Source organism: Falco peregrinus, chromosome 3 (genome assembly GCF_023634155.1).
Source record: "Falco peregrinus isolate bFalPer1 chromosome 3, bFalPer1.pri, whole genome shotgun sequence".
Taxonomy (NCBI): Eukaryota; Metazoa; Chordata; class Aves; order Falconiformes; family Falconidae; genus Falco; species Falco peregrinus.
In genome coordinates, this window is record NC_073723.1 from 74,234,403 (window position 1) to 74,258,968 (window position 24,566).

The 24,566-nt window shown below is 46.8% G+C and overlaps 1 protein-coding gene across 1 annotated transcript; it reads right to left on the bottom strand.

Annotated features, from left to right (window-relative positions):
- Positions 1 to 3,381: 3,381 nt before the first annotated feature.
- On the bottom strand, positions 3,382 to 8,504 carry IRX1 (iroquois homeobox 1). The gene is made up of 4 exons (XM_055799772.1): positions 8,209 to 8,504; positions 4,558 to 5,572; positions 3,885 to 3,957; positions 3,382 to 3,507 (listed from the first exon to the last, which is right to left on the bottom strand). The coding sequence occupies exons 1-4, from the start codon at positions 8,470 to 8,472 to the stop codon at positions 3,450 to 3,452; spliced, it is 1,410 nt and encodes a 469-aa protein (XP_055655747.1). The 5' UTR covers positions 8,473 to 8,504; the 3' UTR covers positions 3,382 to 3,449.
- Positions 8,505 to 24,566: the final 16,062 nt, after the last annotated feature.

Below are 24,566 nucleotides of genomic sequence, written 5' to 3' on the forward strand. Positions count from 1 at the left end.
CTTAAGCTTCGCCTTTATTATTCTCCCTACACTCTGGTATTTGCTGGTGTACATCTGCCAGGGCGGATCTCAATGAAAATGGAAAATATGACAGAAAAACTACAAATTATTTTCCTGACGAGGTGACGTAAACGATCATTCCTAGTAGGGCTCACGTGACGAGCGAAACCTAGGAAATACGGAGCCCCCGCTCCTTCCTAAAACTGGCGCGGGGCTCCGGGAGCGGGGCGGGCGGGGCGGTGTGTGCGCATCCCGCCCGGCCCCGCACCGCACTCCGCGGCGCAGCGGCAGCCTCCGAGGGCTCGCTGCGATGCTGCGGTGCCCGCCCGCACGCGTCCGCTCCCGCTGAAACTTCCTCTGGGAGAAATGGCCACCTCGGCGTGGCTAGCGGGGGAGACAAACCCAATTACCTCTCTCCTTCAGGGGGACAGCTAAGGAAGGCCACCGTCTCCGGGGACCGCTGGGCGCTTGGGCAAACACCCAGGCGAGAGCTTTTCTCACTTGAACAACACGTTTCTCAGCTGGCCGTGCTACTTTTCCGCTTTCCGTTTGGTAAGGGGAAGCCACTTGCGCTCCTGTCCAGAAACTTTGGAAGCGGCGCAAGTACCCTGCGCCCGAGCACGCAGCCTGCGGCCCCGGCCGTGCTCTTCCCGCCGCCGGCCCGCAGCTCCCGGGCCGCCCCCGCCTTCTCCAGCCGGGGAGGGGGCAGGAGCCGGCTGCTGCATCCCATTCCCGGCAAACGCGCCGGCCGCGGTGGGGTGAGGCGGCGGACGGTGCTGGCTCGGCGCTGACCCCGCGGGGCTTCGTTCACCCTCGCCGTAACCCCCTCAGCTGGCTGGGGAGGGAAGCATCACGACTGTTGGCATTACGGGGAGGAACAGGGGTGGGAAATTCTGACAAGTAGATGGGAAAAAAATCAAGTTGTGCAGTAGAGTCTGCTCTAGAGATGCTGAGGCTTCCAAAGGCGGAAAACTGCCAGCCAGATAGCTAGCGGGAATTATCACCCTCGGGAGCATAATCACAACTGGAAGCACACTGCGGAGGGTGTTGCTGGCTTTCCGGCTGAATTAAAGGCGGGCAAGCTCCCGCACCCCACCTCCGGCTGAGCAGAGCTGCGGGCCGGCACCTCCGGCTGCCGCTGCGCTGGGCGAGGGGACGGCGCCGCCCGCAGCCCACAGAGGGCGCTGCGAGCCTGCCCAAAGCCGGGCCCGCGCCCCGCCGCTCGGCTCCGCTCGGCACCGCTCACCTCGGTCGGCGCTGCCCGCCGCTGGCGGTCAGGGAGCGGGAGCGCGCACCCACAGGGACACCCGCACCCGCTCACACTCCTTTGCGCAAAGGACTCGGTTAAAGTCCGTTCTGACGTTAACATGCCGCAGAGCCATCCCCGCTCCTCTGCTCCCGAGCCAATTTGGCACCGTCGCATTCGCTCCGCCTCGCAGAGCATCGCTGCGCGCTTTTTCCGTGCCATCTCCCCTTCCGCAGGAGCGGGGCCCGCCTGCCGCAGAGGGGCGGGTGGGGCCGGGGCCGGGGCGGCGGCACCCTGGACCGCTGGGTTGCTTGGGGCCGGCTGAGCCGCCCGCCAGGAATTTGGGAACCGGGCCTGCGAGGGGCAGCCGCTATTCCTTTGCCATTGGTAGGAAAGAGGAAGCAATTCCGTCAGGTTTACACCAGCACTGACCTGACGAGCCGTTTGGCTTTACAGGCATGAAGCGGGGTTTCTCCCTTTTTTTTTTTTTTTGGTATCCCCAAGAGGCGTCTTCCCTCTCCCTTTCCCTCACCGAAAGCTAAGTTGCTATCGTTTGGTTAAAACTGTAATATACCGTTTTGCTGGAACCTGTACCAACGCAGGGCTCCCTGTAATTTAGAAAAAGCAAAATAACTAAAAGCCAGAAAGCAAACTAATTGATGCTACGCTGGGAGCCGCAGAATAACAAAATGAGTGTCTTTTCAGAGACAACACCTCAGATATCCCGCACAAACCCTATTTCGTCTGATCTGTTTCTCTGATCCATCTGAAAACGGCAAAAAAGTAGAAGCCTATCACCTCCACTGCTTTGTCAACACATCTCTAAGCGATAGCTTACCGAGACCCCTCTTTGCTCGCGATGATTTTGCAACTAAATCAAGATCAATATTCTGATCTCTGACAAGAATTTTATTAATATTTCATTTGAAAAATCTCATCTTGTTTCCGACAAGTCCTGATTTGAGGTTGGTTCAGTTTGGATAGGGCGTCACCACATTATTTCTTAATGACTTTCCCAGCTGCTTCTTTCCATTTTCCACCATCAAGAACCATCTGGTATCTTATTAGCACCTCAATGCTCATTTAGTGTTCTCATTTAAAAGGAAAAAAAAAGTAAACACTCAAAATATTACACATTTTAACGGACCGTCTTTGGAAGATTAATGCGTTTATAAACCGATAGGTTGTCTCTCTCGGTCTCTTTTTAACCAACTGATCTGAATCGCAGAACTTTCTTCTGGGAAGTTCAAGAGATGCCATTTTTTTTTTCCTGCTAACGTTGTGCTTAATCTCACAGGGAAAAATCACAGTCGTATTTCCTCTGTATTTCCTCTGTTTATTCAAAGCGCAAATCGTTAAATGTAATTCAATTTATTAATCTAGACTTTTTTTTTTTTTTTCCCCCGGCTTCGGTCCGAATGTACACCAGAGCAACAGAGCTCTTGATCCAGATTAGGAACTGATCTGGACAGCAAAGTTATGCTTTGCTACGGAATTGTGAGAAAACTTGTCCCTTTCTTTTTCAATAATGTATATTATAATGTAAGTGGAAGTCAGATCCATTTATGGTCGGAAAATGTATGCTACAGAACACATCTGATTCATTGCAATTGAAAAAATAACTTTAATTTTACTAATCAAGAACCAGCTTCACTCAGCTTCTCAAGTTTACGTGTATGAAAAAGGAAGCTCGCGGCTTGTTTTCTACAAAATAGCCACAAGAGCTATGAAAAGCTTGGATTTGGTATTTTAAGTCTCAGTTACTCAAAAGCAAGAAGACTTGACTTTTTAGAAAACAAATTAGAAATGTCTGAATAGATTTGTAATATAAGATCTGCAGCAACAGAATACATACCTGAAAAGAGGTCATAATTTCATTTAGTTTATTAGACAAAAATATATGATTTAGACAAGTTTTGCTGACGCGTTATTTACAATCTGAAATCACTCTATATACAGAAAAAACACAAACACATGGGAAACATTTACCAAACAAATAATCCAAGAATGGTTAGAATAACACGATCTGAAATGGTACAATGAAGAAGGAGATCCATCTACAGATTTGTGTAATCGCTTTTATGGATTTGCACCACCTTATTGCAAAAAGAGATTGATGGGAGTCGTTTATATAGTTGGTTTTTTGTTTTTTTTTCTGTCCTTAATACCAGTCTCTGCAATATTTTTTCACCAAACCATGTAATCAAGCGGAAGGGAGAGCTGCTAAAATTCTCGGTGTTCCCTCTTGCTGAGCCAAAGAGCTGCAGGGGGGAAGGGAGGGGGGGGAAAAAATATGTAACAATCTTTCATAAAAAAAAGAAAAAAGATAGAATCCTTTCCTATAATTCCCTGACTATTGCTGTAGCATCCTAGTATTAGTTAATTGCACAGAAATCATTGTCACTAGTGTAATTAACACAAGATCTTTGAGGTCTGTTAAGTTTCAGAAAAGTTACAGGCTGGCTATGCACAATTGCAATTTAGCTCAACTTTGAAAAGATTACAGCAACTTCTGTGTTGTTCTTGTCTGTATGTGTTATTATGGTGATGATTAGGTGCTATAATTAGTCTTTATTATTCAAACACTCTGTTTCACATAAGTAACATTCCTGCAGTGAAAACAAACAAACAAACTCACTTGTCACGGACAGGCTGGAAGGGCGATTTTAGCGGCTGAGGTGGGGATTCAGTTCTTGGTACATTTTCTCTTTCTAGAAGGAGACAGGAAAAAGGAAAAAAAAAAAAAAACAAAAAAACAAAAAAAAAACACGAAACCAGGAGAATCATTTTAGAATAACAGCAATAAAAATCTGGACAGTGTGCAGAGAACACACCTCCCTCTCACCCTCTTGTTCAGATATATGGAGGTATAGGTGTGTGTGTGGGTACAGCACTATTCCCTACTTTCAATATTTAAGGAGTTACAAGACTTTCTTGCCATATTTTTGACTATTATTGAAATTATTTGGACATGGGGATCGAGAAGCAGGGAAGGAAAGTGAAACTCAAATAATGTTTCACAGTGCTATTCCTGCATTCTCATCTTACTTGATGGGCGTATAGGATGAGAATGTAATAGCCCACATGAAATGGGCTTAATGCATGCAGTCAACATGCTCCAGGAAAAAAAAAAACAAAAAAAAAACCACCAAAAAAACCCAAAAAAACCCACCACAACTCTAGGGTAAACTGTAACTCTGCTAAAAGCAATCAGTTACACCAGGGCTGAATCTGACACCATTCCTCAAGGAGAAGTTCATGTGCATGTGTTGGGGGTGGAGGAAGAGGTGGATGCCTGATGCATTCATTACCTATGTGTTTGGGACTGGTCCTCTCTGAAGGTTTTTCACTGCTTAGGGCTCCCAGGGTTGTTGTTAAAACAGAAGATTGTTGCTGGGCCTGGAGGTGGTGATTGTGATGAGCAGCATGGTGGTGATTTACTCCCAAAAAAGACCTCACATTTAGCAGGGAACTCTGAGTGAGGAAAGCCCCATTTGTCCAGTTGTGAAATTTGCCAATTTGGCACGTGTAGAGTCCATGGCTAGGGAGAAAAGCTGGGTGCTGGATCTGTGGAGAAGTGTGGTTAACCTGGGGAGGAGGGGGCGGAGGGGGAGAAGATTTCAGAGCACCATCAGGGCTGGTTGCTGTCTCTGCCAAAGACCAAATCTTGGGTTTGCTGTGAGATGGCATCTGTAAATTGTTCTGTCCCCCGGGACTGATGATTCGTGTGCTGTTGTCAGAGGCCTCCTTCACCATGGCCAGCGTGTCTTTGGGTTTCAGCCCTTCAGCGCCTGACAGTGCCAAATCCTTCTCCTTTTCCAAGTGCTCCTCTTCACTGCTTTGTCGCAGGAGCTCAGGCTTCTCCTCCTCTTCCTCGTTGCTCTGCTCCCCATCGTTCTCATCAATTTTATCTATGTCTATGCTCTCCAGGTCGATTTCCTCATCGTCTTCGTTCTTCTCGGGGTCCCCCTCATTGTCACTCCCGAAGAGGTTTGCATCTTCTTGGTCCTTACTCCTGGAGCCCCAGGTCACCTTGTTCTCCTTCTTGAGCCGCCGGCGGGCATTGGCGAACCAAGTGGAGACCTGGGTGAGGGTCATCTTGGTGATAATCGCCAACATGATCTTTTCACCCTTGGTAGGGTAGGGGTTCTTGCGGTGCTCGTTGAGCCAGGCCTTGAGGGTGCTGGTGCTCTCCCGGGTAGCGTTTTTGGGCCGCCCCGGGTCCCCGTACTGGAACTGTCCATAGGGATAATAGCCGGGGGCAGTGTGGGCAGCGAAGGTAGCAGGGTGGACACCCGGATTATCTTTCAACTCGTACTGGGAGCCCTGCAACACATTCAGACAAGCGGAGAGGAAAAAGCACATCAATTATCTCGTTAGCGTCTCTAACAGACCTGAATAGGCTACTCCGGGAGCCGCAATACGCCTTTAAGCGGTGCAAAGGGTCTTCACAGACAAATTCGGCCCTCCCCGCTCCAGAGTCTTCACGTTTAGATCAGACAGAGGTATTCCCAAATGATCCCCCCTTCTTGCAAGGAAGGGAAAAGAGAGGGGCTAAACTGGGCTCTGCCAGACATTATGCATATTTTCTCCGCAAACCAAATCAAATCAAACGATGGAAATGCAGCAACTTCGCATTCGCCTCGGCGAGACAATTTATTGTGCCCTCGAAATAATCAGGCAGAGAAAGCAGGTACTACACCACAGCTACAAACTAATGCCTGCGCACAACGCATTTATCTGCAAAATATCCAGGAGGATATTACAAATGCATGCAGGGCATTCTTCTTTGGCCCCAGATCTGCCTTTAAAAGGAGTTGGCGTGAGACGAGACTGGAGAGATGAATGCACAACTTCAGTACGAAGACACTTATAATGTAAGAGATTTTCCCCACGCAAATCATCTTCCCCACCCCCCCCCCCCGCCCCCGCTCCTCGCCCCCCAAATCATACACTCAGATTCTAGTATAAAACATTAACTTGTAACTGTTAGAAGGGCCTTTAAACTCTGGAATGAAAAGTGATCCATGCATTGTAGAATATGTATATGCAGACACTTTATCTCATAAGTTTTACTTTGATCTGGGCAGAGCAAACGCAAATTGTTTACAAGCGTTTAGAGACGGTGATTTATTTGCAATCAATATTCTTTTTATCATCAGTAGTAAAACACAGCAAGTCAAATTATCCCATCAGGTGTTTTGGTAAATAACATTTTATCTTTCTGGCAACCTCATTAGGCCTCATTATTACCGCAAATTGTCCAGGTATTAACTTAATATTTTAGCTTGTGATTTACAAATGCTGAGTTTTAGAATCTATTTCAAAGTATCACCCTCATGGTAAATCACTGCAGTAAAATACCAGGATACTTTGCAACTAGGAAAAGGAACTGTTCCTAAATAACATTTATAGCCTTTTTAATTTTTTTTTTCCTTCTACTTCAGTCTCGCTTTTTTTCTAATCCAGAAATACGCTCTTAGGTTTACTCTTGCGAAATTTGTGTCAGCCGTAAAAATGAAACTCTTCAAAAATGTCCGCCAAGAAAGTAATCTAACTTCGTCAAACAGTTAAAAAGGAACGTGTATTTTCATTTCATACGCAAAGCTTATACACAAAGAGAAGCCCGATGTAATTTTTGTAATGTGTTACAGAGCAGGCTTTCTGCACTCCCTTTATTCCGCTGTCTTTTGTTATTGTTGCTGAAATGATATTTTTTGTGTAATCTCTGTTGGGAATTCTTTTGAAGAAGCCACTTGTAAATCACTCGTTGCTTCTGTCTCAACTTCTACTGCATTTCCAAAATCAAGGTTAAAAAAAGTAGGAAAAGCCTGCTGCTAAAAGTGCCTTCGTAAGAAATGTTTGCAGCACAAAATGATATGTTTTCAGATGCTGACCCTTGTTCAACAGCATATCTACCTACTTGCCTACATATATGTATTAAAAACGCTCACAAGTTATGCCTTGCATGCACCAAGTTATAAATATTCACACTTTTATGTTTCGGGGGGAGGGAAAAGAGGGGCATTTAGAGATTAAGTGGAACCTATGCGTACGTCCGCCGAGAAATTTGGAGATACTAGTAACGAAAACCTTTCAACTACACAGATATAAAAAGACTGAGTTTTTTAAAAAATAAGATGTTTCACTTTTTAACCATTGTATTATAAGGAAAGGAAAAAAGAGATCGGAGGGCAGTCTGGGACGGCAATTTTGTTTAGGGTTAACGCCAATATGCCTTTCTGCTCCGGTGCATATAATGGGATGTAGGTGTCTTCCTTCGCCTGATGCAAATGCGATCTGTGATACTCGCCACAATCAGAGTATGAAAAGTTCAGGGAACAGAATGGGTCATTTTTAAGGCTTAAGGAAAATGTCTTGAAATAAACGGGCGCACCAGCTACCGACACTGCACTTCGGCCTTTCGGGCGGAACCTGTTTACAGCTCGGCGGCAAAGAAAAGGACCAGGCGGAAAGAGGAGCGCGCTGGAAAGCCAAATGAAACAACAGGACCGACAACATCACCCGTCAACAGCAACACCAAAACCACAAGGAAAAAAAAAAAAAAAAAAAAAAGCAAAGCCGAGTTGCTAGGGGAAAGCCGACAACGCGCAGGCAGGAGCCCTGCTCAGCCCTTTCACCGCCAAGAGGAAAAACTCGGAGGAGTTTTGTCCGGCCGGAGCGGCGGGGAGGATGGGGGCTGCCCCTGCAGACGGAGCCCGCCGGCCCCCGGCCCGACCCCCCGCTCGCCCGCAGAACCGCCGGCACACACGCTCCCCTTTCCTCGGCGGACCCGGCGCCGGGCGGGAGCCGCCACCGCCACCGCGGTCGCCCCGCCGCCCCCCGCGCTCGGCTCCGCGGCCTCCGCCCGCCCGGGCCCCCGGCTCCCCCTTGCCCCCTCGCGTCGCGGCCGCGCTCCGCGGGCCCGGGGGTGCGCGGGATGCAGCGCGGTGCTCACTCACCATCTGGGAGAAGAGCCCGAGGTCGGCGGTGTAGGGCAGGAAGGCGCTGTAGTTGGGGGCGCTGTAGGGGCTGGCGTACATGCCCAGCACCGAGGTGACAGCGGCCGAGCCGCTGCCCAGCTCGGCGCCCGCGGGCCGGCCCGAGGCGGCGGCGGCGGCGGCGGCTGCAGCGGCGGCGGCGGCCAGCACCCCGGGCCGGTCGCTCCCGTACACCGCCTGACTGGCGCTGAGATACTGCGGGTAGCCCAGCTGGGGGAAGGACATCTCCGGGGCGCGGGCACAGCGGCGGCGGCAGTACTGGCGGCGGCGGCAGAAGCGGCAGAAATATAAAAAAAAAGGGGGGGGTGGGGGGAAGGAATTATAAAAAAAAAAAAAAAAAAAAAAAAAAAAGGGGGGGAGGAGGGAGCCTGAGCAGCCGGGGAGGGGAGCAGAACGAACACGGGCTTCTCTGGATCTCCCTCTGCCTCTCTCTCTCTCTCTCTCTCTCTCTCTCTTTTTATCCTTCCCCCCCTCTCTCTTTACTCGAGTCGGGCAGGGCGAGAGAACAGAATTCGAGCCGATAATTTTCTTTTTTCGTTCTGATTTCTTTCTGTCAGATATATTGCAACCTAGGTATGGAGGAGGAGGAGTGTGGAAGGATTCAGTGGGGTGTCTTTCCTCAAATCTCGGCTCTTCTGTGCTCCTAAATCCCTTAGATGTGATCTGATCAACAATTGAGCTCCAACTGATGTGTCTGCCCTTAGGTCCTAGGCTGATCTTTCAGATACAATTTGAAGTTGATGTTTTGATTGGCACCCACTTGAGCTGCAAGCGCCGCCCCGCGCCCCCCCGCCCCCGGCGCAGCACGTGGTGCGCAGCCCAGCCTGGGCCACTTTCCTCAGTGCTGCGTGTGCGTGTGTGCGTGTGCGTGTGTGTGTGTGTGTGTGTGTGCGCGCCTGTACGTGTGTCCGCGCAGCTGCTGTGCTGTGCTGTGTGTGTATTTAATGTTTAGCAATGGGCTCCTTTCAGAAAAGCCCCCACTGCTGTATGACAACCTGTCTACACGATTTTACAGCTGTCCAACATTGGGGTTTTGCTGTTTTGCAGCCTTAGTGTGTCCCCTTTTAACAAAAACAACTGTGTTGCTGGTTTTTTTCCACCTTTAACATTGAGTCCCCCTTGTCGTCGTTGGACTCGGGAACAAACGAGAGTGGCCGTGAGAGGGAAAGGGGGCTTTGCAGCCAGGCGACTTGTAACAATTTACCACTAAAAACAACAACAACAACAAAAAAACCCCAACCAACCCTACCACACAACATATAAATAAATAAATAAATAAATAAATGCAGTCTATCTATAGCAACCCACAAACGCCACACACACACGAACACACACACACACAACTTCCCTGAAAGTCAAAAGGTTCCTAGCAGTTCTTCCCAGAAGAATCTTTAGTTTAAAGAAAAAAAAAAAGAAGAAAAAGAAAAGAAAAAACCCACCCGCAGAGATCCTCGCCCCCGACCTTTCTCCTCATCATGCCCTGCCGATGGATTGACACTCAGAGACAATTATCAGAGGCATTGCGACAGTTCTTGGAATATTAGCAATAAATAATCCCACAAATCAACAGTGGCGACATGTATGCCGAGGGGCACAGAAGACCCCAGCCCTCGCCCCCGAGCGTGGGAGGGGGGCTGAGGGGCTTGTATATTGTCAAAACTTCCACCCGCCCGTTTCAGCGGGGACCAAAGGAAACACGGCGGGGTGTGCGTGTGAAGGGGGGGTGCCAAAGGACCTAGACGAGCTGTTGCCATTCTCGGCATTAACAGCAATGATTAGAGGAAGGGATGATTTTTTTTTTTACCCTTTTCCCCTTAGAGCGGGGTGGAAGTTGCGGCGGGAGACAAAGGACTCCTCTGCCAGGGACCGAGGGACCCAATCACCCTGGAGGAGCTGAGTTGTCGCCGATGTGACCTGCCCGCGGTGTTGCCCGCTTCCTCGACGTGGCTGGGCTCGCCCGTACCCCGCCGGGGCTGGCAGAACCTCGCACACCGCCCAGCCAGCATCGCAAACTTTTCTTTTCCTACCGCTGCCGGGGGCCTCCCAGACCCCCCGCGGGGGGAAACGAGGAGCCGGGGGGAGGGCGGCGGGCCGAGGACTGGGCGTTTCTTGCCCCGACCCTCCCAGCCCCAGTGGGACTGCCCGGGGCCGCTCTGCCCCGTTGGTCCGGCGCGGAGCCCCCGGCGGGGCTGACGCTCCTGCCTCGCCGGGCGCGGGGAGGGCACGGCAGGGCGCTGCTGCCCCGCGGCCGGCGCCAGCCGAGCGGCCCCGCGGGAGGGGCACGGAGCGGCCGCCCCCAGCCCAGCCCTCACCGCCGCGGTCCCCGCCGCCCGGGAGCTCCGTCTTTGTGCTGAAGGGGCGGCCGGAGCCGCCGAGCTCTTCCTCAAGGGACAGCGCGGCGTGGCACGGAGGGGGCCGCGGACGCCAAGGCCCGCTGCTGTTGGGGATGCAAGTGTTCTCCCGCGGGGGGGTGGGGGTGGGGGTAGGGGTAGGGGAACCACGGGTGTATGTCTCCTTCTCCCAAACCCAGGACGAGAGCCAGCTCCTAAGGTCCGTGCCACTCCGCGGAGCTTCGCGCTCTCCGCGCTCGCAGCCGTGGGTTCAGCGCGGGTCCCGCCGGGCACTGGCCGCCGCTGGGAGGGAGGGACGCGCCTCCCCTCCTGCAAACGCCCCGCGGGGTGTCTCTAACCCCTGCCAGCCCTTCCCTCCGTGCGCCCCAGGGAGCCGCTCGGTCTCGGAGAGTTGGTTAAAACTTCCTTCCCTCATCAGCTGGAAATAGCGAGCTTTCCCCTTCCTATGCCAAACAGAGAGAGGAGGACCTCCCCCCACCGCTCCAAAATCTCACCCTCAAAGCAGGAGAGCGACCCTCAGACAAAAACACACGGCCGTAACAAAGCTGAGCGGGGCTTGAAAATTGCAGCCGTGTTTTGAGAATGGCAGTGTCACATTACAAGGGCTGCAGGTAAATAAAGGTGGGATAAGGCACCGACGCTGCCGAAATCTTCTTAGCGCTTTAGATCTCGGTGGAATGTGTATCCAGAAAAGATTTCCACTTGGAGGCTTAAGAAATGTGAGTCATCCCCTCCCCCACCCGCCCCCATCCTGCTCAGATCGGTTCAGAGGAGAAAAAAAAAAAAAAAAAGAAAGTAAGAAAAAAAGAGTCTTATTTGCTTTTTCTATCAGCCCAGCATCTTTTCGGGGCGAACTTTGCTATTCTTCACTTTGCCTCGAAATAGAACAAATAAATACGAAGTGCAGGTTACCTGTAACAGTGGGGTGGGGGGGGTGGGGGCGCGGAGAGAAACAGGACGAAAAACAAGAAAGAAAGAAAGAAACCCGCCGAGAAGGAGGAAAGTTGCAAGACTGGGAGGAGAGCTTTGTTCCTCATCTGCAAAGTTCCCAGCGCAAGGATGAGCAGGGTCCTGCGAACGCCATTAATTATGCACAATTCTGAGCAGTAAATGGCAACCCCTTACCACTCGATTCCTGCTCCTGCATTGGACGTTGCCCATTTTTCTGACGGTTTATTAAGTCACATTAATAGGTAACCTTTCAAAGCCCTTTTTAATATTTTTCCCCCTTGTGCAAGTAAGCTGGGACCAGAGCTGCTACACTAAGCTACTTAGCTTGAAAATCAGTTTAGTGAAGGTCTGGGAGATTCTGGGTTTATTTCCCTCCATACAAGACCTATAGCAGGAGCTTAATAACAAAAGTGCGAAAAGAAAGGAACTGTACGGGAAATTACAAACAGCAGCAGCAGCTGCCAGAAGCACCAGGAAAATCTTTCCCTAAACGCTAGACCTAAATAGTCAAAAAGGTTGATGTGATCAACCCCCCACCCATAAATTAGCTCGAAATTGTTAAAAGATTGAATAAAAACCTGTTTTAAAAATACCAACTAATTTTAAACATAATTCGGGAAAAAATATTTTCCTTCTATTTTTTTCCCCCTGAGATCTGTGTTTCAGTTGCTCGAACGCCTCCTTAATTTTTGCCAAATCCTAACAAAAAGGGGTGGGGTGCCAACTCATTAGCCGAACAGCATTTTTAAAGACGATAAACAGTCGTCACGTAGCAAAAAAAAAAAAAAAAAAAAAAAGGATTTGGGCTCAGTGTGAAAAGGAGTCACCTTCCCGTTGGAGAGCGGATACACATCTGAAAGCAGGCGGGAGAGAAATACATAGCAGCACCGGGTATAATGTGATTATACCTAAGGTAATCGCTTAAAATAAATTGTATTCTGTTTAAAGTAAATCGACCTAAATGGCCAAGCTCATATAATTCAAAGATCATTGGGCAGATAAACTTCTCCTTAAAGAGCCTTTCCTGAGAAGGAGTTTGCTGAGACAGTGTGATCCTTCCAGTTTCTTAAGGCAATGCATCCACTGCCAAGAGATTTTCCCTTTATTATTAACAAATGAGTTTAGATAGGGGTCCGATAAGAAATGCAAATCCAGACATAGGGGTCGCTGCTTGGCCGAATTTTAACTGAAGGCTGGTTCTGCAAGAATTGACTAAAGGCTATGTTTGCGAAGAGGGTATGTGAAGCTTTAACACTGTCTCTACTAAAAAATGAAGTCAGTGATTTTGATCTGCTCCAGATGTCCTAAGAGTGGATATTGCAGCGCTGGGAATCCGCACCAAATATCTGAGGGCACTGATGGTAATCAGCGCAACACATCAGCTAGGGGGGACTGGCAATTGTGATAACCTGCTGCAAATGTGCAGGGCTGGAGATGGCAGTGATAAACCGCTGAAAATATCTTCAAATGGAGATGACAGAGATGTTGAAAGAAGACACCTAACTATGGGGGGAATAGGATACTAAGCAGAGCACAATCTGAGAGTAGAGTTCAGATATTTACTAGTCTACGGTTCACCCGTGTGATTTCCACAGAGATACACGCGTTCGTGCGCCGTCTCTGCGTGCAGATACACGCGCCTATGGACCTGTTAGTAAAACTCGGGGTTTATGCGGCGTCGATAACAAGATCTACCAAAAGAAAGGGAGGCTTAATCGCCAAAGCGCCTTGTTTGTGGCTTAGGAAGAAAAGTTTTCATTTGATTCTGTAACTGGTTTGAAACATCCTGGTAACGATTTCTTGTGCAAATCCTCTCTAGATTTTCAGCTCGCACCGCTAACAGACGAAGAAATTTAAGGCGATCTCTTCAGTTAATGGTCTGTTTCAATTTTCTTTCCCGTGGAAAGAACGTGCGCGGGGGAGGGGGTGCCAAAAAACAGATTAGCCGTATGTTGCTAATTTTCTGACTGTTCTCAGCAGGTAGTTTCATTGTATTTTTTTTCCACGCCGTCTTTTTTTATGTGTAAGTTTAAAATAACTCTACCATGTTAACTACCAATCCTATACATTTTAATGATACATCTGTGCAGGACTGAATCCGTAATATATCTTGCCTAGATTCTAATTATGCACCGACTGTCGACTATTTGGATCAGTTGACTGAGTTTTCATTAAGTGTATTATATCTGATTTAGCATGGGACCGTGTTTCATTCGACGACGTGTACTTTTTTGGGGGGTGCCGCGGGCACGGCTGCGGCTCCGCAGGACCTTGGCGCTGGTCCCCTCTCGCTGGTCACCCGCTGCCAGGCCCCGTCGCCTCCGCGCGTCCGTCCGGAGCGCTTCTCATCAGCCCTGATTTATGAGCCTTGTTAAACACTCATTATTACTTTGCACCTTTTTTCCAGCAGGGTCTGGGAAACAACCCCACTTTGTGACAACAGGGCATGTGTCAAACAATTATAGGCGGAGAGGTGATGTAGCTCTGGAGCGCCAGATTTCCCCTCCTCCCCTTCACGCCCAATCCGAGGAACATTTCTGTTAAAAAAAAAAAAAAAAAAAAGGTAAAGGGAAAAAAAAAAGATTAAAATAAAAATCACTCTTTGCAAATTTAGTTCACAGCAACAGCAACCTTCAGACCTCTGACCGTGCAAATGACCGGTTTGGTTTGTGCAAATATACACAAAGTTGCAATCAGGGATACCTGGTCGATTCCCTAAATGTGTGCAGGTACACATCCATAGTACGGGTAGCACATAAAGGAATCCAAGCCTGAGCAGCTACAGCTTTTGATTGTACTTAAGGTAACACCTAATAACGCGTTTACAAAGGTTATTTTATTCAGAGAGGGAGAGCACATTTAAAACAGAAATTATGGTCATCTCTCTCTCTTTTTTTTTTTTTTTTTTCTTTTCAGTAAATTAAGATAAATTGATTTTTTTCCCGATACCCTGGAAGTGACATTTTATTAATCTTTTATCAGACCACCTCAGTTACAACTTACATTTCTTTCTGATAGCAATGTGAATACACAGATGCTCCCTTCCTGAGCGCTTTCGCAAATGAATTGTTAAAGCTATGCGCACAGGCCTATATGAACAAGTGCACAAATCTATAGAATGAATCATCTGTCTCTCTCTGTATCTATCGGTCCGTCTGTCTGTCTACCTATCTATGAATATTTTATGGGTCTGAATTTAATTAACAAAATAATTTCCATTTCGTCTCCAAAATGATCAACAGCAATTATGTGAAATTTTTAAGGTTTATAATTTTATGTCACCAGACTGTTGCTTGGGGGCAAAGGCACAATTGCCGTGCCAGCTGCAGTTGTATTTATTTGTTTTTCTGTCTTGTTCCTGTAGGGCTGCATTATGCAGTTTTTAATTAGTTTGTGTTTGTATTTCACCCGTCCCAAATCAATGCCATCCTGGAGCAATGCAATGTAAATTCCTGCAGTACAGGTGTAGCTGCTAGCTCTGGAACACTAGGAAACTCATGTCTTACAAATGAAAGCAGTGAATGCCATTCAGCCAAACTGTCAGCTTTAAACAGCCAAGAGGAAGGAGATCAAAGCAGAGAGCAGGAACTTCTACTCTCCAGATTAGTCTTTATGGTTTGAACGCCTAATGCTATTAAAGGGAACCAGGACATATAGCACATCGTTGGCTACAAAGTTACTTCTAATTTTGCTAAAGTCCTGCCTTATTTTGGCCAATGTAAGCCTTCAGAGCATTTCAAGATGCACTGTTCCCTTTGAGGCCTAGTAGCTACTCATCTGAAATTATGCAGAAATAATACCTTCAGAGAAACATTTCTGTTTGTGCAGATATTTATATAACTTATTGCCTTTTGAAAGATAATTTTGATTTCCTCGTAGGTTCCACAAAGTATTTTAATAGAACTTGCAGCAATAAAACCTGAAATTCTAGTATCTCCAGACATGAAAAGTCCCTTTATGTTGTGTTTGGTGTCTCTTCTTTCTTGAAATGACCTCTGTACGGTGGTGTATAAATCTATTATTCCAGTCACTGGGGAATTCTTTTAAAGCTTTTTTTTTTTTTTTTTTTTTTTTTTTTTTTTGTCAGGAATAAGAGATCGTTCATCTTTAACTAGGCCACATAGAAATTATGATTCAACAGCAGTGTATATTTAATTAGAGTAATCTCACTTGAATTTAATTACCTAATGAATTATTTGTTTAAAAGGTAAAAAGGCTTGTTTGCCAAGTACAGTGCAACCCACTGATAAGAACTTCTGTTATAAGAACATTAATATTTAAAAAAACATTTTATGGTTTTATATTTTAACTCTTTGGTTCTGCCAGCCGTCGGTGGGCACGCCGAGCCCACCACGATCACAGCTCCGACCCCCGTCCCTCCGACTCCCCGCAGCGAGCCCAGCCGCCCGCCACCGCCCACTCGCGTAAGTAACGCGCCCCCACCGCGCCGCCCCGTGCCGCGGCGGGTGGGGGTGGGTGGGGGGCGGCGGGGAGGGAGGAACGGGACACGGGCGTCTTTGCCGGCTGGATTCCGAGGCGAAAGGCGGCTTCGCCGGCTGGATTCCGAGGCGAAACGCCGGCGCCGGCGCGACTCGGCAAGCGGTGGTGAGGCCGCCCGGCTGCCGTGGGGAGAGGGGCTGCGCGCCACTCCGCGCCCCGCTCAGCGTCGGGCAGCCGGGCGCGGGGCTGCCCCCCAGGGCGGCTGTCCCCTCCCCGAGCGCCGTGCCTGCAAGGGGTCTTGGCCAGAAAGGTGTCAGAGTGGGGAGCGTCAGGCTACACAAAGGTCATCCTCTTTATTATTTTTTTCCTTCCTCCCTTTCCCCCAAGTCTTATGGACAGTGTAGCTAATGACAGTCCTTTGATTATTTATGATTCTTCAGCTGAGGCAACAAAAACTGATCAGCCTCTGCCCTTGACCTTTCTCCTCGGTTCCCAAGTTTTCCAGCGACCGCATTGTTTGTTTCCAAGATACAACACATACGGTGCTGAACTGCAACACTTGTCAGAAGATTCGTCTGAAAGCACTACAGCCCGGGGATTATCCACCTCAAAAAAACACGAGAAAAAAAAGGCATTTTTTCCCCCCTTGTGCAATAATAGGAAGCTTTTCTTGATGTATTCTACTGACGCGCTGCAGAAGAGCTAGGTTCCCCCAGATTTCTTTTTTTTTTTTTTAATTTTGTTTTTGTTAGTTAGTTTGTTTTCTTCTGCACTGGGAACTCTTCTATAGCGGGAACTTTCTGTCCGCCCTTCCCCCCTTCCCCCGAACACAACGAGGCCAACGGCAAGGCCTGAACCAGAGGGCCGACAGCAGCGAGGGGTCGGACCTCCCCCCTCGCACCCCCCCAACACCCCCCCCCCCCCCCCCCCCGCACCCTCCCCTTGCATCGCAGAGATGCTCTGGCACTACGCAGAAAGCCCTATCGCTGTCAGATCAAGGAATAGACGTTAAAATTTATCTCTGGAGGTGGTGAAGGTGATCAGGGGATGCCAAACGCGACGGGAGTATTTCTCCTTTACCCTCCTGTGGTAGGTGAGAACCTACCAAACATTTTTGCTCGCGAAGCCCCAGGAGGAGGGAAAAGGGAGCATGTGTATACTTAAGCCGTGGGCAGGGAAGGTAAAAGAAGTTAGCTTAAAACTGATCTTCAGCAACGCTGAAGCACCAGTTCTAGTCAAAGCCGTGTTTGGGGGTCCCTAATAGGTGGCACTGAAGCTCCCGCTCGGGCAGTCCTGCGGCGAAGGACCGCGCCACGGATGATCAGCCCGCGGGTGCGCAGCCGTACCGCAGAGGCAGAGCCGGAGATGTACGCACGGTTCAAAACACCAAACCCGCCTGCTCGAAGGGAATTCTCCCCCTGCTCCACCTTCGCCCACCGCGGCCAGGTAGGAGGTACCCCACTGGGGCGCGGGGGCTGCCAGCCTCCGGGAGCCCGCCAGCCCCCGGCCCGCGCAGCGTCCCCGCCCCGCTCCGTCGCCCCTTTCGACGCCGGCGCCTGCAGTGAAGACGGGCTCGCTGCGGTTTCCGCAGCAGTTGGCTACCCGGCTGCAGACGTGCCCGCTCAAGTCCTCAATCAATTGTAGAGCCGCCTGCGCAGCGCCAGGCTGCACCCCGGCGCGGCGGGGCTCAGCCCCAGCCCCAACCCCCGCGGCCGAGGGGGACGCGGCAGAGCCCCTCTGGGACCGCCGAGCCAGCGCGGGGTGGTCTGGGGGTGTGCTGGGTGTCAGGCAGGAAAAGAGTAGCGGAGGCGAGCTTCGGTCTTCGCCGTTCTCTGTCTTCTCCTTTTTTAGGGCGGGCATCCCTTTTTTATTTTTTTTTCCTTTTTTTTTTTTCCCTTATGATTTTTGGAGGTTTGCTGAGCAAAAGCAGCTTTATGTACAGGTTGCACAAGCTGCTGGCACAGTGGCAGCAGTGGAGCTTACCTGCTCACCAGCACCTCGACTCCTATCTCTTGATGCCAGCAATGTTTGGGTCTGATGTCTATTTCGCACTTTCAGGTAAATATGCCAGGTCCTGAACCCAAGAGTAGCCTCGGGTCTCTTGCGGCGAGAACCTCAGACCTCACACTTACATTAAAAATGTTTAAGACATTCAGAGCTGAGACTGCAGTCGTTTTCAGAACTTACAGCAAAATTATCACAATATCTCACTGTTTAGAGGCACATAAATACATTGGTCTCCCCTACCATCCGTTGTTTGCACACTATTATTAGGGTCAACTGGCAACTCCACTGAAATGCTTGTAATGACTTTAAGATATTATGGGAGCTGTAGATCTGTAGACCTGGCATTTTAATTCTCGAGGGCCTATGCTTTTCATAAAGTTATGAGTCACAGCACATCGACATTATATAGTTTACTCCATTAATTTTGATAACAAAATACATATATTAACAGATCATATCTGGCTGTGTGTTTTTATTCTTACCCCCTTTGGAAGATGTATGCATTTACACTGTATTATTACTGATAAAATACAGCTGTATCATTTCAATCATGTTGTTATGGTAGGACAAACTATTAAATAGATCTTAGACTGGAACCTGTTGAATTAAAATTCCTTACAAAAGCTCCTCAGATTCCTTTAAATATTCTATAAACAGCATAATTTACAGTGCCATCCTATGTGTTCCATAGCTTTCTTGTAACACTTCAATGTTAGTAGCAGTTGCTGTATTTTCTTTCTTTGCTTTCTTTTTTCTTAGATTTATAGTCACTCTTTTTGCTAATATAAATGACATGTATCCATTGATGTGTGTTGCATTTTAAGGACTTTTTGTTTTATCCGATGATACTTTTTAATAAGATGGTTTGGATAATATTTTAGAGGACGGATGTAAACTGTTGCTTTGGGGTTTAACACCCAGTGTTGACCTCAGCAAAATTTTTGCCTATGAAGAGATTTGCACCCAAATCAGACTATACATTTTTATGCATTTATACATTTGCATACTTTTTTGACTTGATTTGACTTTACTTTAGGCTTACAAAATTGTAATTACCTTCCCCCTTCTGCTTCTTTCCTCTACATTAATATGCTAGAGTCCATGAGGCCCATATCTCTTTTGTATTTGTTCTTTCTAATAACACAAGAGCATATCTGAACGGCAACGCAGTTTGAGCTTGGCCTGTATCAAACAGCACTAGTCTGTTGAAAACATTGCATCAGCGTAACAGTGAGACCAGAAATAAAGTAAGTAAGTAAATAAATAAAAGTATTCGAATGAAAATACTTCTCTGAAACACAGTATTATGAGAAAATCTTTCATAGGTGGTGCTTAGAACAATTATTGACTAGTGGACTAATAATACAGTTTTTTGTTACAAGAAAGTTAATCACGCCCTCCACTGAATTATTGGTCTAGAAGCTGTAATAAACAGGAAACTGTTTCTTACATTGATGGTTCAATTTTTGTTAGGACTGGGGCTTTGTGGTAGTGAAATCACCATGGCAGTGAGTAGAATTTAGTGTGCAATCATGAGCTGCACCATTGTATTCCACGAACTAGCACTGAGTTTATTTTGTTGATTCACTGCAGGTTTTTTCCCCCCAAATTGCGGTTCCCCATCTCATATGTTTCACTTTACTTATGCAGTGGTTCTTCCCTGCCAAAGATGGCAATTTTTAGGATTTTACCTGGGGTTGAGAAGACTCAAATAATAATGATAATATCACATCCACTATTAATTCTTCATGCCTAACTAGATTGCTTCAATTTAAAAGACATTTTATACAATATGGGTAGATATATTTTTCTACTTTTTTCCCCATGTGTATTCTACTGTTTCCTCATATGTTTTGCATTGTTCACAAACAAGATAAATTTTAGAAGTCTAAGTCATGATGCAGAGTCTTACAGACATCATTAAGAACAGTAAGGAATTATGAGCATTTATAAACACAACAGGCCCAAATTAAGACCCTCAGTTCAGCAGCTGGAAGCTTTTTGGGGTTAATTACTACACGCAAAGAGAAAACATGCAAGGAACTATGTAGTCAATATATTCATTCTGCACCCTCAAGTTAAAAAGCCTACCAATGGAGTAAAATATTGGTTAGCTTAAGTATAGATAGTGGAACCAGAACTGGACTTTTTTATTGTTTTCACCATAAGCTCAAATATTTAACACCTGGATGCTTTTTGAATGCCATGGGATACTCAAATAAAGCCACATACAAAACAAATCTGAGTGGATGTTTTGAAGGCAAGGAAAGTAAAAGGCCATATCCTGCAGAACTACGCTGATAATGGGCGGGGAAATATTTGCTTTTCTGTTTCACCTTTTCTTTCTTTCCCCAGCTTTTCCATGAGGGTCAGAGAGTTAGACAGCAACATGGTCATTCAGTAGTTCACAGGTGTTTTTTCTCTCTTTCGCCTTGTCTCAGGCCAAAAAGTGCAAGCATTTGCAGTAGTTCATACTGTCCTGGCATCATCACTGTAATTGTAGTAACCCAGAATGCTGTTGCCATAAACATTTCTATGCCAGCCTTAATAATTCTAATGCTTCATGGAAGCAGTCTTGGTGCAGTTGCATTGATGTAGTAGATACTGCCAGCGTAACTCACAATAATCTTGCAATCCTTACAAAGCCTGCTCTGTGCAATTTCCTTCTACTTCACATTATTTACTTGGTCTAAACTACTTGCTGTTTCATACAGTGATGAATACCAGTTCATTTAGTTCAAATAAAATAATCTCTTCAGATATTGATTGGTGCTCTGACTAATGTCTATTTCATGAGTCCATCTTGGGACCTGTTGGGAAGTTTCTGCATAATACAGTGCTACTGCATGGCTGAGCAAACTTCTGTGTTAATTTAACAAATTTCCACCTACACAGAAGTTTGCTGTGGAATTCTTACATTGTTACAAGTTTATACAATCTTTTAAACTATGATAAGCTCTACAGGTGTAAAAAGGCCTTCTCCAGCAGTAACTGGAGCATTTGATGGAAGATTGTGGTCAAGTGCCTTTAACACCTCAATTCCACTGTCATTTTGTTTGCTTGTTTGCTTTTGTTGTGAGTTTTTGTGACTGCAGCACTGTCTTGAAGTCCTGGGAGCAGGACACCCAAATTATTCTCATTTGATAGGGTACAGAAGCAATAGAATAACCCTTCCTAGGGGACAGAACAGCTCAGTGTTGCAAAGGCTGTTGGACCCCTGCATCTTCACTGACCAACAGAGCTGCTAATAATGTCAGTATACTGACGTATAAAACTTGGATCCTACTAGTTACTTTCTTTAGGATGCCAGCCTTTCTTTCCTAACTTAGTGTACTTTATTTTTCATAATTCTTTTTCTAGGTCTTCTCATATTTCTTTCTTCTCCTTTGCCCATTCATTGCCACTTTTTTCTTTTATGTCTATCTTCCGCATTCCTATTTATCCGTCTCCCCTGGTTCAGTTTTGTTAGCTCCATGTTTGACCCTACATTAAAACCACTCTTGCTCTTTCAGTTGTTTTTATTAAAAGCAGCATCCCTAAATTCATTGTGTTTATCTTCACTCAGTAGTTGATACAGATTTCAGAAAAGGGATTGTCTTTCTGCATGTTTATATAATGCCTACTCCATCTGAGACCCTAAAGCCTAAGCAGCAATAATAATAATTAAAAAATTCATCCATTTTCCACTGATGTGCCTACTCTGCTTAAAAATTATAAGTTCTGGCAATTAGGGACTGAGGTGACTCCTCATGTAACTACAGTTGTGTGACTAATTATGCTACCTTTTTCACTCCACTAAAACTTACACATAAAAGAGCATATATGTATGCAAGAGAGAAAAAAAAATAATTCCAGATGTGTTTGCTTTTGTGTTCCTAACAGTTGTTTGTTAATATGAACATGTTTTGGGGAAAAATGATGGCCTGTAGATGCAATCTGACCTTCAACCAGAGTTGATATCAAGTAACTTTACAGTTTGTCATCTGACTGCAGTGATAGAGTATTGGTGTGCGTGCATTTAACTGGACTTCATGCTTCCATGCACGTAGTGCTTGCACTGTTTCCCCAATAGTAAGGGAATCAATTGATACACATACAGTTTTGAATACTTTTTTGTACTATCACTACTGATTAGCTTTACTTGGCAAGAGTAGAAATGAAGGGAGAAATGTAAGAAAGAAAATAAAAAGCATTTAACACCACCCAAAAGATGACTTCAGCCAGCTGGCAAATCCATGGAACAAAGTAGGGATGCAGCCAATGATGTGGAGAGGTAGATGAAGACACTGCAAGGGCCGCTCTCCAGTTTAGGACCTGAACTTGAGAAGTGAACAAAGTCTGGCTGGGGACCAGTTAATAGTGGGGTCCCTCAGCAGTTCACGTGGGAACCCATAGTGTTTCTCATTAACCTGGGAGCTAAGACAGAGCATACCCTTAGCAGGCTTGCAGATCATACCACATTGGGTGGGAATGGCTCTCTCGCTGGATGGCAGGCTGTTATTCAGAAGGACATTGATAGGCTGAAGGAAGAGTCCAGCAGGAATCTCATGAGGTTCAGCACAGGTGGATGTAGAGCCCTGGCCCTCGCCTGGGAACCCATCCTCCTCGTGTCCGGGCTTGGCATCAACTGGTTGGAAAGCAGCTTTGTGAAAAAAGACCCGAGGGCTCCAGTGGACGACAGAGGGAACATGAGCCAGCAGTGAGCAGCAGCTGCAGTGGAGACCAGCTGCATACTGGGCATTGAAGGTGTGAGTGTAGCCAGTAGGAAGGAAGTGACTGATAGAGAGGTGGGGGTCTGTCTCTTCACCTGAGCAACAAGCAACAGGACAAGAAGAAATGGCCTCAAGTTGCACCAGGGGAGGTTTAGATTGGATATTAGGAAAAATGTCTTCACTGAAAGAGTGGTCAAGCATTGGAACAAGCTGTCCAAGGAAGTGGCTGAGCCACCATCACTGAAGGTATTTTAAAAGACACGTAGACTTGCATGCAGATGTGCAGGATAGCAGTGTGAGAAAGCAGAGCCTTCAGTTGTCATGTATCATCCTTCTGTGGATAATTTCTCTGAGTACACAAGTAAGGGTGCTTCCTAGCTGAAGAGCTTTTGTCAATGGCCAGGCTAACATGATTCGGCTCTCTTGGCTTGTGATGTCCCAGGAGAGCCTCTTGGCCTTTTCCAAGATTAAGATCCTTTGTCATTTTTTACAAAATAACAAAGTCACTGAATATAAAATGCATGGGGGTTGAGCAGGAATGGCTTTAGATGGGTTTTGTAGTGTTGAAATGGAAGTGTTCTCTGACCTTTCTTAATCCTAATTATTGTTTATGAAAGAACAAGTACTGCTAAATAAAAGATATACTTTTAATGGTGGAATTAACTGTAATTAGATGCCATTCTGAAATATTTCATAATTCTGTAATTGCTTAAAGTGTTAGTATTTAGTGAACATAATTTACAGTAATTCCTTTATTCTTTCTTTGTCTAACCAATAATCATCTTTGTAATAGGTAATAGAATCGTGAACTGAACAAAACTGTACACGTAAGTGTTCAAAACATTTCTATTTGTCTTTTGTTTCAGTAGGAATCCAAAACAAAGTTAATCTGATCAACGGGGATCAATAGAAAAGTGAGTGAAGATTCTTATTTCTTTGAAGCCAGTGAAGGCAATGAAATAATCCTCCTAAACAATGAAGGCCTTTAATTCAGAGTCTCGAACACTGAAAGGCATTGTGAAGTGGGATTTGCAGTGTTTCTGGTTTTAATTTAAACTGTACAAGCAGGTGCAGTAATGGGAGGTGAATTACTCTTATTACATTGTTGCAGTACTATAAGACAAAAAACACAGAAAAGTTCCAGACATGATTTATTAATGACTGGAATAGTAAAAAAGTCTTATAAGAGCTTCCTTCTGTCTTACCTTCCATGTCCCCACCCCCAGTTTTAATGTATCCATTTTATTCCTTTCTTTGTGTTTTACTTAGGCCTACAGGCTGAAGGACAACTACGTACTTGGGACTCTACACCTGTGTGAGTGGGCCACCTCCAGAAGCAACATCAGCCAGTTCTTCAGCCTCTTGCTACCTAGTGCCTTTACCTGAAATGTTGGTAGTGGACTGGGTTGCAGAGGATCCTTCTGTGAATTTTGGGGGCTGAGGAATGCTTAAGAAAATGTGGGACAGGTCCACCGCTGTGAGTCACAGGTGTTTGGTTCATCAGGTGGGTAACAACACAGCCACTGGGGCAGGGACTTGCCAGCCAGGACCCTGTCCCACCATTCCCAAGTAAGGGGAGCGGGGCAGACTCAGAGGTGTCAGTGGGGGTCAGCTGAGAATCCAGAACACTCACCATCACTTAGTGACGAGGCAAGTCAAAGGAATCTAAGTTTGCAAAGTAGGGTCAGGTCTGGTGGTAGCAGCCAGGGTCCTGCTCAGCCTGGTGACCACCAGACAGGTCTGAGGTCAAGTGGGGAAGTCAGCCCATGGGTCAGGGTCCAGTCCAGCAGTGCATGGCCAGGCATGGCTGTGATGGACCTGGAGACAGGCACATCTAGAGCATATCTCAGGCAGGGAC